Raw genomic sequence first — 15,207 nt, forward strand, 5'->3', positions numbered from 1 at the left:
GTTTCATAGTTAAAATAGGAATCCCTGAAAAGTGTTATATGGAAGCGATTAGGGCGGAAATTTAATGTAGCGGACGCAGCCCTAGCGCGCCCGCGATTAACTGTGACAAATTTGTCTAAGAGATAATGGTCGTCGGTAATTGTTTTAAAGAAGAAACACAGTTCTTTGCATTCTAGCCAGTATGAATGGGGCAGTAAATTCAAAGTAAGAAGGCGTGATTTATAGTTGGGTCTCCGGTCAGGATTCGGGTGGCAGGAAAGGATAAAACGGGTCGAGCGCCTCTGCATACCCTCACACAGACGTAAGTAAGAAATGTAAGACTGAGGGGCCCATATTTCGCTAATCACGCTGAATACATTAGAGCAGAGTATATAAGATTACTGAATATGAATAAATTATCGAATTGCTTAACTGCAGCGAGGTGAACGGTAAATGCTTGGTCTGCTCTAAATTTATATCGTTGTTGTACCGTTTTGATTAATTTTGTTTTAACTCGTCTACCATTATCATTTTCTTGTTTCTATGAATACTGTTTTATTTAGATGGCTGAAGTCTAATATCTAGAAGCGGTAGCTGATGTTGATGTTGTTCCGGGCGAGGAGCCGGTAGCCCATGTGCTCGGATAGTAGAAGAAACAAGACCACCCGCAAGGCGGCCAAAGGCCTAGGTCGTAAGAATAACCGAAGGATTTGGAGGTGATATAAGTTGGTTTCTCTTTTTTTCGTTCTGCGTTTGTGTTTTTAGAAATTTTCAAGCACGGTTATCTTATGGACTCAGTCGCCGTGTGTACTTAATCGTGCCTCCTTCGATATTAATTTTCTCCTGTAAACGTTTTATATGACAAGTGTATTACGACATCAATTTTTCTTTCTTTTTGTGTCTGAGGGCTAGTTTTGTTGTCGTATTATACTTTATTATTAGACCAGGTGAACGGGAACCATGGACGACAGCTCGTGTTGCAAGCCTTTGTGAGGAGACAAGAAATTTGCTACGTAAATCTATGTATTGTATTGCAGGGACGAGAGTTCGTCACGTAAGCCTATGTACAGGTGGGACAAGAGTTCGTCACGCGAGTCTATGTACAGGCGGGACAAGAGCTCATCACGCGAGTCTATGTACAGGCGGGACAAGAGTTTATCACGCGAGTCTATGTACAGGAGGGACAAGAGTTCGTCACGCGAGTCTATGTACAGGCGGGTACGAGAGTTCGTCACGCGAGTCTATGTACAGGCGGGGACGAGAGTTCGTCACGCGAGTCTATGCACATGCTGGGACTAGAGTTCGTCACGCGAGTTTATGTACAGGCGGGGACGAGAGTTCGTCACGCGAGTCTATGTACAGGCGGGGACGAGAGTTCGTCACGCAAGGCTATGTATAGGCGGGAACGAGAGTTCGTCACGCGAGTCTATGTACAGGCGGGGACGAGAGTTCGTCACGCGAGTCTATGTACAGGCGGGGACGAGAGTTCGTCACGCAAGGCTATGTACAGGCGGGAAAGAGAGTTCGTCACGCAAGGTTATGTACAGGCGGGGACGAGAGTTCGTCACGCGAGGCTATGTAAAGGCGGGGACGAGAGTTCGTCACGCGAGTCTATGTACAGGCGGGGACGAGAGTTCGTCACGCGAGTCTATGTACAGGCGGGACAAGAGTTCGTCACGCGAGTCTATGTACAGGCGGGACAAGAGTTTGTCACGCGAGTCTATGTACAGGCGGGACAAGAGTTCGTCACGCAAGGCTATGTACACGCGGGGACGACAGTTTGTCACGCGATTTTCTTCACAGGCGGGGGCGAGACTATATACTGGTGGGGACGAGAGTTCGTCACGCAAGACTATGTATAGTATGATGGAGGCGAGAGTTCGTCACGCAAGTTTATATATAATGATGCAGAGGCAAGAGTTTATGTATAGTATGATCGAAACAAAAGTTTGTCACGCGAGTCTTTATAGTACGGCGGAACAAAGAGTTTTGTAATGTTTGTAATGAGCAGGAACAACCCTCCAGGTCAACCGAGTCAGGTATTTGATGGGCGCTTGGCAAGTCTATTAAAATATGACCAGAAGCTTGCGGGTTGGCGAAAGAGTTATCGGATATGCCCTGGAGGTATGCGATGCATTTTGCGAGAACTAGATATTTTCGTTCACGGCGTAGACGTCGAAATGTTTCCCATAACACCTCGCTGTCCTTTTGTATTGCTCTTTTTCGTGCCGTGTTTTTCTTGTTGATAGCGTGGGTGACCTCATTGTCAATCCACGGAGGCGTGAAGTATTTTCGTAGTTTGCATAGGGAACATAGATTTTTAAATGACTCAAGAAAACACCCCTTCCAAGTAGCCTAGGCTTCCTCCACAGCGGCACTTATGACAATGGGATCCTCATCCAATATGAGTACTTGTTTATCGCGAGGATTCTATGTGTTTTTGTTTTTATTGTGGACGGGGTGGGGGGAGCAGGCGTGACTTTCTCAGTTACAGCTTGGCGTTTGATGTCACGCGGCTGTCACGCGTTTTACAGAAGCAATCGCTTGGTTGGCTTGGATGTGTATACCTAAACGTGAACATTCATGTTCGCGTTCTCGAAAGCTGTATGACTAATAAATTCAAGCGAGATAGTTTTCTCCTCTGGATGTGAATACTACAAAGCCTACTTTTGAAAGTATAAATGCATTTAATATGCATCTATTATCTGTGTTACTGAGTGGAATCCAAGTCACAAGAACCATACCAAGGTAAGCACGGAGTCAATTCTCGTGCTTTCACGAGTTGATTTACTATTCCGTAGAATTCTTAACCTCTTCTACAGCAAATTTACCACTACCAATGTAATCGGTAACATATCAGTTTTGTGTTTTGATCACTTTGGGATATTTTTTCAATTTTTGAAGCGATATGCCATTCCAATACATAGACGCAGTCATCAGCAAACAAGTCAATACAAGATTAATAGAATAATCCGTCGAATTGATAATTTCTGCAGCTTTTAATACGTTTGATGACACTAACAAAACTAACAAAACGTAGTCTTTTCGTAATATTGAATTCTTTTTTTCGCATCTCTGGTTTTGCATCAAGGATTCATCCTTTGTCATTTGTGGAATTATACCAGGACAGTAGACATCGTCTTTAAAAGGAATCTACCTTGTGTTCATTTGAAATTAAACTAACCTTCGTTTCGAATATTTCCCGTAGGTAGTCAGTCCATAATAAGAAATTTATTATTGCGTAGGGCAGAGTTATAAACGAGTACGGGGTTCTTGAAATATTTTTCTCCAACTCAGTGCGCTTTGACAAAACTATTAGAATGCTAGACAAGATAGATAAACGGTTCACTATAGAATATTGGATACGAAAATAGCTTTATTTGTTTGGTTTGCTCAACAAAAGTGAACTAAAGGTATTTATTAATCTCTTCAATATATACAATGTCACGTCAGCATGGGGTGTTTTGGCGTGTGACCTGTTGCTATTTATTCTTGTGGAATGTAATTTCCATATGAAAGAGAGGTTTTTATGCCGAAATGACAGCTTGCCTATCTTGTAATCGTGATAGCATAAAAACTTTTATTAAAATACATATATAATAAATATCTGAATCATTTGCTACGAAAAAATTGCTACCTCCTTCCTCTCTCACACCCTTGCAACCTTTAAAAAAATAAAATAAATCCAAATTTATACCCCTTACCACTGGTTAATTATAATATATAAATTTAGGCATTGCATAAAAGAGGAGCTCCAAACGACCAAATCTTTGTTTTTTTTTCGCTTAATAATTTTTTACGATTTCGATGGTTTCACAGATCACGCACCCAATTTGTTAAACCCCCTTCCCCCCCACATAACACACACATAACAATTTTTACTTTTAGTGACGTCATCGATAACTACATGACCATCTCATTGCACCCCACTTGAAACATACATGACACCTTGTATGTTTGGTTGTCATACGGTCTTTCTTTAATGAAATATAGATATTTTTTTTATTTTGATGACGTCAGCATATTTTTGCTTCTAGTGACGTCATTGATGACATCACAATCACATGACTATATTGGTGCACTGGACATAGGAAAAAAACGGCAAGTTTTCCCAAAATAAGGTCTAGTTAACTTTGGTAAGCTTGAATTTTTGCATAGAGGTTCCTTATGTTGTGTAAACAAACATATCAAAAAGTATTTTTTTCTAATGGATTTGTCTTCGAGATTGAGGCTTGAAGCGCAATTTTCAGATGTCCGGCTCTGATCAGAAATTGAGCCTTTGCTCGCTAATGATCTAAATTTCATATCTTCCAAATTTCTTTAAAATTTGGAATTAAGCTTTTGACCAGAGGAACTCCTTGTATGCGGAATTTTGAGCTTATATATGGAGAATTATACAATTTCATGCCATTTTTTTTTCTCTGTCGGTGCACCGCACTTGTTACCTTCATGAAACATACCAAGATTGTTTGTCATATGATTTTTCATTCATGAGATATGAATATTTTTTTTCTTAATGAAATCAGAAAATTTTAGTGACTTTTAGTGATGTCATCGAAGACGTCACAAATCACATGACAATATTTTTGCACCCCCTTGACACAAACATACCACCTGCCAAGTTTGGTTGTGAAACAATGTTTATTTTAAAAGATAATTATGCTTTTGCTTCTAATTACGTTTTTTCCTTTAAGTGACAACATCAATGACGTAACACTACACCTGGCCATATTGTTGCATCCCCCTTGACACCTACATGACACCTACCGAGTTTGGTTGCCATACAATGTTTTCTTCGTGAATTTTTTTTTTTTGGATGATGTCATATTTTTGCTTCTAGTGAAGTCATCAATGACGTCAGAAACAATGCGACCACAGTTTTGCACCTTCCTTGACACACATGACACCTGCCAAGTTTGTTTGTCATACAATGCTTTTTGGGGACTGTTGGACGGACGCATCGTCACCAAAACTCGAGTTGATGGGTTACCAATATTTGTTACCATATTTTTCTTATATACCACTTTTTCTAAGGTATGGGGCTCCGCTCACGTGGCGCTTTGTGGAGCTCAACTATAAGTATAAAGAAGTTGAGAAATTAATCAATGGTCCAATCTTAGGATAGCTAGGCGGTGCAGATGGATGGGTGGGGTTCAGAGGTGGGATAGGAACCCTAATTTAGCACACAGATTACCAAGAGATGATTTTTAATTAAGATATCCTTGCATGTCATGTCACCTGGCCATTGTATCATTTGACAAGGGCATATACCATGGGGCGTTTATTTATTTTTTTGGGTCTTTGGGGGAGCACTTATCAGAGAGGGTGCGCTTATAGGGTAGGGGTGCTTATTTAATTTCTGCGGAAAATACCAGCTTCTGAATCGATTGGGAACAAAAAATGCGCTCATATGGAAATAGAAGTTAAACAGAAAAATAAAATTAAGATTTACACAATTCAAGTATCGTTTTAAGGAGGGGTGCTTATTGGGGAGGGGGCGCTTATTTGAAAGAGGGCGCTTATTTGAATAATTACTGTAGCAACCAACAATATTTTGGCTACACTTGATATGCATAAGCAAACCTGTTCTAAACGACCATTATTAATTCCTTAAGTAGCGGCTGCTTATGAAAGCCCAATTTTATAAACAAACATTCCCAGTTAGGACTAGCTACTCACTGTATAAAATTCTGATTGTGGACACTTGTTGACTGGCTTTGTAGACTTAGATATACATTATTTTATTGTTTAGCTTGTGATGTTGGCTGCTTAAGAGTTTTGACGGTATTCTGAATGGATTTGTTGATTTGGGTATCTATTATTTTATTGTATTGTTCAGGATGTTATGGGGTCGCTTACAAGAGCTTTCACTGTATTCTGACAGGCTTTGTAGACTTTGATATCTATATTATCTTACTTTATTATGGTATTCTGACTAGCTTAGAAAATTATGTTATTGCGCTGCTTAGAAAAGCTTTCACTGTATTCTGACAGGCTTTGTAGACTTTGATATCTATATTATCTTACTTTATTATGGTATTCTGACTAGCTTAGAAAATTATGTTATTGCGCTGCTTAGAAAAGCTTTCACTGTATTCTGACAGGCTTTGTAGACTTTGATATCTATATTATCTTACTTTATTATGGTATTCTGACTAGCCTAGAAAATTATGTTATTGCGCTGCTTAGAAAAGCTTTCACTGTATTCTGACAGGCTTTGTAGACTTTGATATCTATATTATCTTACTTTATTATGGTATTCTGACTAGCTTAGAAAATTATGTTATTGCGCTGCTTAGAAAAGCTTTCACTGTATTCTGACAGGCTTTGTAGACTTTGATATCTATATTATCTTACTTTATTATGGTATTCTGACTAGCTTAGAAAATTATGTTATTGCGCTGCTTAGAAAAGCTTTCACTGTATTCTGACTGGCTTTGTAGACTTTGATATCTATATTATCTTACTTTATGGTATTCTGACAGGCTATAGGATATGTTATTGGGCTGCTTAGAAGAGCTTTGACTGTATTTTGACTGGATTTGTAGACTTAGATATCTATTATCTAATTTTATTGTTTAGCTTGTGATGTTATGGGACAAGTAGCAGCATCTTCTGGAAATCTTCAGCCTGCATGCAAAGGTATTGTTAGCATTTGATATTTTGTCTGACATTTCTACTTATTTTATTGGCTCTAGATACTGATAAAAAAGGCAGACTTGTGATTTTAAGGTGGGAAATCAAAACAAAGTTTTTGTTTTATTTCCATGCCTTTTTTTAGAAGAAGGCAAAACAATATCTCCAACCCCAAAACGGTGTGTCAGATTTGATGAACCTCCAACTGTGGAAAAATACTCAAAGGCTTCCCATGTCACTGGTAAGTGTTCCTTGTGCTGGCATGTAGCCAGGGAGGTGTAAAGAAGACCATCCTATACCTCCCCCCCTCCTCTCCCCCTCTCCCTCTTAAAGTCCTGGCTAAGGGCTTAAGGAAATCAGTTTTATTATTCTATTTTTAATAAAAAAAATAATATAATAGCATATTATAACTAATCTTTATTTCACAGAACACCCTTCAAGAAATGCAGAGTCACCAGATCCAGAACATTACAAGGAGGCCACAGCAGCCAATAATGGAAATAACCAAAACAGCCTGATACAGTCTCTCCTTTGTGGTCCAATAGATACCCAGAAAGTGAGGGAACATCTTGAATGTTCACAGGAAACCCACATCACCCAGAAAAGTATAGAAGAAGCTTTTACTAACAACTCCTTGGCCAAAACAACTGTTGAGACAGATATACATACTGTCAGTGAAGCTTATGTGGAGTTGTGCCCTGTAGGAGAGCAAGTGGAGGAAAGTGTACATTGGTAAGTAAAGCCTCATTCAAACAGTGCCAACATTCCTGTAAAACAATGTAACCTTGTTTGGAGGTGGATGTAGTTTGCCAACATTTCCAATGTCTTGCGGTCAAAGGAAACCGAGCGATGACGTGCAGCAATACTTAACTGATATTGGCGCTAGATTAAAATTTTCAGGCAAAATTTATTTATTTGTGAGATCTGTATCGCCATCACGATGTTCCACTATACACAATAACTCTTTGTTTGTAGATAACACAGATAAAGGCTTCTGTGCAAACGCCAGTATTGTTGGTGAAACGCTAACAATGGAAAGCTGGCGTTGTTTGTATGCCATTTGGGAAGTGCTAAAACTAGTTTGCCACATAGCGAGACTTGATCGGCATATAGCTGGCTATGTTAGCGCTTGTATGCTTGCGTTTAAAGCAATTGTAGCATCATGCTCGGGTATCTAGAGCATCAAGGACAGTGTAACAAGGTGCAGCAACGAAGCGACGGAGTGGGGAGGGGGGTCAATCCCACCCCTTACTCCCTTCCCGGCCGCCAGCCTTATTTTGCCTCGTTCGATCGCGTCTGTGGCTTTGCACCATGTCAATAATCGCAGCATTCTGAAGCTCTGAAATTGTCTTTAAGAAAAAACAATTTGAGGATTGTGCGGCTAGTTGAGTTTTGGGAATGGGTAACACCTCTTTCTAACCTGTGTTATATCGCATCATCCGTTTTTAGGAGTTATACGTCACCCTCTCCCAATAATGTATTCGTGGCTGAGGCAGAGTCAAGTCAGCCGCAGGACAGCGGCACCGCAGACTCTCCTGAATGGAAGGCCAGACGTAAACTGTTCACAGATGGGTCAAGCCGCAGTATTGATTCAGACGTCTCTTCCATGAATGGGTTTGTAGACAGGCGCGTACACAGGGGGGTATGCATGGTGCACGCACCCCCCTTGGCGACCAAAAAGTGGGTCATTTCTTATAATGGAATCTTCAAATACCCTGCTTTTTTCATATGATTCATATGACTGCGCACCCCCCTTAGCCAATCCTGGCAGATAGTCCTTTTTTTTTGGTTTTGTCGTTCATGGTGTTTACTTCGAACCAAGAAATAATGAATATGAGTATTTACCGATGCACGGCGATAGGGGCTTAACAAGCCTTTAAAAAGGTTCAAATCTGTTTAGAATGATATTATTACTGTAAGGGGGTCACGTTCTGCCTAGAATCCTTACCCAGATATCATTTTTATAGCGAGACATGTACTGTGCTAACATGTGTCTTTTAACTGTCCCAGACTATCACTATCACTAACACACAGGGAGTTTGACTTTCCGAGCTTTGAAGTGTTGTTGAATTTGCCTTTTGCCTTCGGTTTCAAAGCTGAGGTTATTAGTTCCCTGTGACTAACATGAGCCGTTCTAAGTGTCCCTAGTTCTGTCAGCTTGAATTCGTACTTGAAGTCACGTGAGTTTGATGCGTCGGAACTTCACTAACACACAGGGAGTTTGACTTTCCGAGCTTTGAAGTGTTGTTGAATTTGCCCTTTGCCTTCGGTTTCAAAGCTGAGGTTGTTAGTTCCCTGTGACTAACATGAGCCGTTCTAACTGTCCCTAGTTCTGTCAGCTTGAATTCGTACTTGAAGTCACGTGAGTTTGATGCGTCGGAACTTCTGCTCGACCTCGGCTTTGGACAGACAGAAACCTCATTCAGCGTCCCTTTGCGCTTCCTCCAGGCACCGTCAGTCCTCAGCATCGACAAACCCTCTCAGGCGACGAGCGACGACGACGATGATGACAATTGCCCTGGTAGTGCATCTGCCGTAAGTATAGGGGGTGGGGGGTGGTGGTGGGGTTAGGGGGTAGGTTTCCTCGGACTAAAACTATGAATTACACGCCAGAGAGCGACGAAAAGATTAAAATCTTTCTGAAAAAAAAAAGCCCTTTCTGTCGAATTAATTTTCTGGCAGATTTGCAAGGGCCGAATACGTTGCTTATTGTTGTTGTTATTTTACCGCTAATAGCCGGTGCGGGTCACGTGATTTCTTCCCTTTATTCTTTTTCTATTTTGCTCCGATTCCGCCTTCCTCTTATCGCAACTCTTTTGGGGAGCCTAGGTGGCGCGGTTGGCAGAGCGTCGCTCGGTAGTGCCTGTGCCTTCCACCACTGAGTCCCGGGTTCGATTCCTGGTTCCCACGTGAGTTTAGTTGGCTGATCTCGTCTTTGCTCCGAGGGTTTTTCTCCGGGTTCTCCGGTTTTCCTCCCTCCATAAAACCAACAATTTCTACCTTAGCTGTGATCCATGGTCAGACATGAATTGTATTGCGGCCTCGTTAAGGCACCTTTCCATGCCTTCAACTCGACCACGTCTGAATCTGCGCTCTCGTAATTCAGCATCTAGCTGCAATGGGAGTGATAAGCTAGCCAAATTTATTTAAATTTATTTAACTCACAGTAATGTCACTTTCGTCGTAGTCCTTGCTTTCCTACCCGTCCACGTGGTCAGACCGTGCGAGCCTCTACGATCGTATTCCGGCGCGCTTCAGCAGCTCTCGGTCCGAATCCCTTAGTGACCTCACGGACTCCGAACAGGAACTTGACAAGACCACGCCTGGTATTATTCCCGTTATCGTGGGACCGGAAGTCGCTGACGATTCGTTCGATCTGATGAGGCATTTAAGGCTGAACCGGAATCAGCAAAGGACTCTAAAGGATGGGATTTACCTCGAACCCTTAACTGAGGTATTTAGGCTGGGATTAAAAGGGGGATAGTTTTATCAGAAGTTCTCATATGAGAAGAAGGGGAAATACAAGGGATTACTGAGATGTCTTTCAGATATTAGGACTTTCAGAATTGGACTAGATTCAAAGTAGTGGACTAGACCCAAATCACGAGAAAAAGCAGGCCTTCAAAAAATTATCGGGCATGTACAAGGGAAATAATTTTTTAAAGAAGAGCAATTTTATCGGGAGCACCCCTACAGAACTTAAAATCACGAATGGAAAGGGCAAAAAATACTCCCTTAACGTTTACGATAACACAAACATCTGCTTGGATTCATCTGCCACAATTTCAGCTTTGTCATAAAATCATATAAAAAGTAGAACAGTTTTTTAATCATTGCGTGTGCTTGATTCTTTCAAGAGACCAAAGCATTTTACATCTATGGTATACAATCATAAGACTCGGATTCAGTCAAAATCTGATTTTTTCAAATAACTTTTAGGAGCTGGAGGTGTCTTCTGTCGGTAGCGCATCAGAGAGGACTAAGACCCCCGCTAAACAAGAGTCTGTAGAGTCACTGGGAACTGCGTCTGTGCTCACGAAAATCTCCAGGAAACAAGACTCTGTGGACACCGTCTGCGAGAAACACGAGACAAAACATGTCGGTCCTGGTAGCACTCAGGGAGCACGTGAAAATGCTGATGCCAGTGTGGATAGTACAAATTGTCAAATCAAATTAGACTTCAATGGCGTTGACGATGCGAGGCCTTTTGAGGTTGTTAAGAGCACTCCTTTGAGCCTAAGTAGTGAATCTGGGATCGGATCCAGTCTAGTAGATCAGGAAGGGATTCCTGTGTCAGGCGGTAGGCCTGGGGCCGTGTCTCTTCATACCGGAATGTCTCGAACGTTGCAAGAATCCTTCGAACTGGAAGAAATCGCTACAGAGGAGAATTGTGATTGCATGGATCGTAAGGGTGATAAAGTTGAAGCGAGGTCTAGACAGATTAGACGCGGAGACAGTGGCGAGAGTAGTGGGTTCGAGGACGAAGATATTCAGGATCGGAGCAAGCAACCGGATCTTGTCATCCCTCAGATACGAGTTGATCTTCATGAGCCTTTACCTCAGACAGATATAGAATCACAATGCTCGAGAAAAAACGTGGATTCACATACTTTGACTCAGAGCTCTAAGGATGATTATTCATGTAGTAGAAATGATCCAATTACGGATCGCAGATCGTCTTTTGCTAAACGGCGTTCGTGGTCAGGATCTAGACAGACTGCATACGAAGACGATATTTTGCGGCCAAAATCACACACCATTGCTGAAGTTAATACGGAAAAGATTATCTCCCTATCGAGTCAGGTAATGAGGTCATCCCGTGACCAGACTGAGCAGCCCAGCCTCTATCCCTCGCCGGACTTGACCAGCGATCCCAAGAACCGTACGGCAAGTGAGATTTCAGATAAACCCGCGGCCGCCAACATCAAGAGTTTCTTTGCCCGTCTAATGCCAAAGAAAGCATTTCTTAATAGGAGAAATCACGAAGATAACGCATGTGGGACACGCCCCTCTGATAAAGACCGTAAATTAGTGGCAGATATATCAGGGACGATTGAGAAAACGTCTTCAAAAGGGGAGTCCCGGGACAGGCTGGTAAGTTTAATAATGAACACTCGTTTAACATACATCAGGATATTTCATTCTAGTATTTACTTGTTTTAAAGCAGTATTTTTTTTTAGTTTTTTTAGCTTTAACTTCAAAGCTTTACTGAATTGTCTGGAACTAATCTAGGCGGATCAGTTCAGGAAATCATAGATAGAAAACAAATAAAGTTTAAATCACAACAAGGATTTATTAGCATGCACATAATATATAACCACATCATTAAAGCGAACCTTTTGTTATTCGAAATTCTGTTGTGAAACCAAAAACCTCAGCACCCATACTCTTGATCACGAGAATACAAACAAACGTCGCGGCATGCTTCCTCCTTCGTATGACCGAAATGCCGAATGTTAGCTTCAAGAATAACAGCGTTAATCCTAATGAAACAGAGCCAGTGTTGCTCAGAGAAAAGCAGCCAGTTTTGCTTAGTGCACACGTGATATTCACGTACCGTTACGTTGTACCGTTAGGTTGCATAAATAGAAATTTTATACTTTCAAAACACTTTTGTCTGTGTGACTTTTGTCAAGCATTGATATGGTAACCAGTCCTTTACAAGTATGTTGATATGGTAACCAGTCCTTTACAAGTATGTTGATATGGTGACCAGTCCTTCACAAGTATGTTGATATGGTGACCAGTCCTTTACAAGTATGTTGATATGGTAACCAGTCCTTTACACGTATGTGATATGCTAACCAGTCCTGTACAAGTATGTTGATATGGTAACAAGTCCTGTACAAGTATGTTGATACGGTAACCAGTCCTTTACAAATATGTTGTTATGGTAACAAGTCCTTTACAAGTATGTTGCCGTTATCAGCGCTTGAGTCTTGACGAGTTAGATGCGACAGAGGAGCGGCTTTGCAAATATTACACGACGTTCAACGCCATGGAATCTGTCTCCACCATCCAAAGAAATTACTACACCAAAAAATTACTCGCACGGTACGTTGACTACCCGATAATGAGGGCGGTTTCAGTTCCGCAAATTTAACAAAAACTATTCTGTATTGCCTTACGAATAAAAAACAAAGTTGGCGTAGCGCAAGTACCAAAACGCTAACTTTGACTCACAACATTGTTTGAAAATAAGTTGAAAAGCGATGTTGCGCGTTATACCACACATCAAACAACTTGCCTTGCAGCAAATCGGTTTGTCGCAATTTGATCTGTCTTGACCAAACCATTGAAGTGTTGGTTTTGCTCCAAGCAAATTTGATTTACGGTGGTAAAACGACAACAAAATCGAGTCTTCTTTTCTTGTTGAAAAGAAGTACTGATTGGTTATGTCGGGTGATCAAACGCCGCCACCATCACCCTTCAACTCGTTTACTGCAATGTGCGACTCAGTTCTCGCTCTACCCCTACGTTTAAAAACGACTTGATCATCCACCATTCCCAGACGACCAATAGGTTTTGGATTCTTAGAGCGGTCACGATACAAGAAATTTAACTGTCAAACAAATAGATTTCCCGTCAATTACTCAATCTTGGCCCTCTCTACACTCGCTTCCCCATTCACTCATTTTCTCTATTACGTGTTTCTCTAGGTTGGCCTGGGACGTGTCAATCGTAAGACAATTGCGAGAGTTGATTGTAGAGCAGATCTCGGAGATTCAGTCTCAACTCAGAGCACGGCGTCAACTTTTGATAGAAAACTTAACCCAGCAAATGCTACCATCAGGCGTTGTATCTCAAGTAAGATTGATATGCTATTCAATCGATCGATCGAACAGTTAGTTAGTCATGCAACAAATCAGTCAACCAATCAATCCATAAATCAATTGATCAATCATTCAATCAATAGTCTTTTCATTTTAGATTAGGTTTTGAGGATAAACTGAAAACGTCTTAAATATGTTAGACGGCCCACCCCTACAAAGGCTCAACAGAGCTTGCACTGTTAGCCTAACATTTCCTCTACGTCAGCTGACTAGGTTACTGGCAAAGCAGACGGCGTTACGTGACCAACTGATGAAATTATCTAAAGACGTACGTGACAGTTGGAGCGGGCATGAGTCAAACAAAAGGAAAGCGACGCTAGAGAGACAGGAATTGGTGACTAAGGTAACAGAATAGCGGACAGACAGACATAGATAGACAGAAAGACACATAAACAGACAGTCATACACTACACAGGCGACACATACACAGACAACGGATACAGAAACAGACAGACAGACAGACAGACAGACAGACAGACAGACAGACAGACAGACAGACAGACAGAAGTGCAGATGATGCTTGGCCTTACGGACTAATACTTCTCGCTTATGTTTAGATCAAAAGATCGATTGTTGCGGAACTTGCCGAGCAATTTTCAAGTCAGTTTGATGAACTCCGACAAGAACTTCGAGTAAGTGGCTGAAAAAAGTCACTTAAAGCTGGTCAATATTCGATCTCTCTACTACTTTCTGAGCTTTCAAATCTTTTAAAACTTCATTTTTTTCTTCTCTCCATGTTTAGTGAGTAATTGTCTTGTTTAATGGATTAGGTTTTACAGTACAACCTAAAATAACCACCTCACGATCTTTTATAGGCAAAAGATGCAATCATCTCAGAACTCCAAGAGATGGTGACCTGTATACAAGCTCGAACAAGATAGTTATTTTGAATCACAATAGAAAATAATATGATGAGATGTTAAAAGAATATTTATTACATTTGTAAAATTAAAGGTTTTTTCTATTGATATGTCAGCGGTAAAATGGATAATCATTTGTCATGCCACTGTTAGCCCCTCCCCCCCATAGGTAGATTGTATACCGGGTCGGATCTAATTACTCATCCAGCTGTTCTTGATAGGTCACTGATCTAACAATTTGTCGCGTCAGCAAAGTTAAGCAGGCGATGCACACGGACAGTACCTCACGTCCCTCAGACATTTATTTTCTTCAAACAAAGTGACTTTTCATTTATTTTACTAAAAAATGAGGGTGGATATCTACCCAATCCACCCCCTGTATTCGCCCTCGGTATATATCATCTCATTACGCCAGCCATCTAATTCTATATTCTCTAATTAAACTATCGCTATTCCTTCTTCAGCAACACTTATTTTTCCTTTGTTATAAAATCATAGTTTGTTTTACATGTTACTGTTTACACAGTTCTCCCCTTTAAGTAATCTAATCGTATTTTTTGCATGTATAAATTTTCACACAGTTCTCCTGTAAGTAATCTAATCGTTTTTACATGTGTGATAGTTTGTTTTACATGTTAGTAAGTAATCTAATCGTATTTTTTCACAAGTAGCCCAGGCTCACGGCAAGTGTAGGTTTATTACAGAGTTTGTATGAGCGTACAGAGTTTGTATGAGCGTACAGAGTTTGTATGAGCGAACAGAGTTTGTATGAGCGAACAGAGTTTGTATGAGCGTACAGAGTTTGTATGAGCGTACAGAGTTTGTATGAGCGAACAGAGTTTGTATGAGCGTACAGAGTTTGTATGAGCGTACAGAGTTTGTATGAGCGAACAGAGTT

General features: G+C 41.0%; 1 protein-coding gene across 5 annotated transcripts; it reads left to right on the forward strand.

Moving 5' to 3' along the window:
* Nucleotides 1-1,621: 1,621 nt before the first annotated feature.
* Nucleotides 1,622-14,417, forward strand: LOC116604286. 5 transcript variants are annotated; one of them, XM_048724016.1, is made up of 14 exons: nucleotides 1,626-2,727; nucleotides 4,017-4,080; nucleotides 6,562-6,621; nucleotides 6,761-6,856; nucleotides 7,044-7,347; nucleotides 8,065-8,229; nucleotides 8,946-9,150; nucleotides 9,803-10,069; nucleotides 10,555-11,709; nucleotides 12,546-12,670; nucleotides 13,276-13,423; nucleotides 13,655-13,792; nucleotides 14,007-14,081; nucleotides 14,265-14,417. In XM_048724016.1, the coding sequence occupies exons 3-14, from the start codon at nucleotides 6,573-6,575 to the stop codon at nucleotides 14,328-14,330; spliced, it is 2,793 nt and encodes a 930-aa protein (XP_048579973.1). In that variant the 5' UTR covers nucleotides 1,626-2,727; nucleotides 4,017-4,080; nucleotides 6,562-6,572; the 3' UTR covers nucleotides 14,331-14,417. The 5 variants fall into 5 exon arrangements, with proteins under 5 accessions (XP_048579976.1, XP_048579973.1, XP_048579975.1 ...); XM_048724018.1 differs by lacking the exon at nucleotides 6,761-6,856; XM_048724015.1 differs by lacking the exon at nucleotides 4,017-4,080.
* Nucleotides 14,418-15,207: the final 790 nt, after the last annotated feature.

Source organism: Nematostella vectensis, chromosome 2, assembly GCF_932526225.1.
Source record: "Nematostella vectensis chromosome 2, jaNemVect1.1, whole genome shotgun sequence".
Lineage (NCBI taxonomy): Eukaryota > Metazoa > Cnidaria > Anthozoa > Actiniaria > Edwardsiidae > Nematostella > Nematostella vectensis.

What these genes read in the sequence shown, in the direction of transcription:
- LOC116604286 (XM_048724016.1), top strand. Translation starts at nt 6,573, where the DNA reads ATGGGACAAGTAGCAGCATCTTCTGGAAATCTTCAGCCTGCATGCAAA. An exon ending in GACGTCTCTTCCATGAATGG is followed by an intron (nt 8,230 to 8,945) that starts GTTTGTAGACAG and finishes AACTGTCCCTAG; the next exon opens with TTCTGTCAGCTTGAATTCGT. An exon ending in GCCCTGGTAGTGCATCTGCC is followed by an intron (nt 9,151 to 9,802) that starts GTAAGTATAGGG and finishes CTTTCGTCGTAG; the next exon opens with TCCTTGCTTTCCTACCCGTC.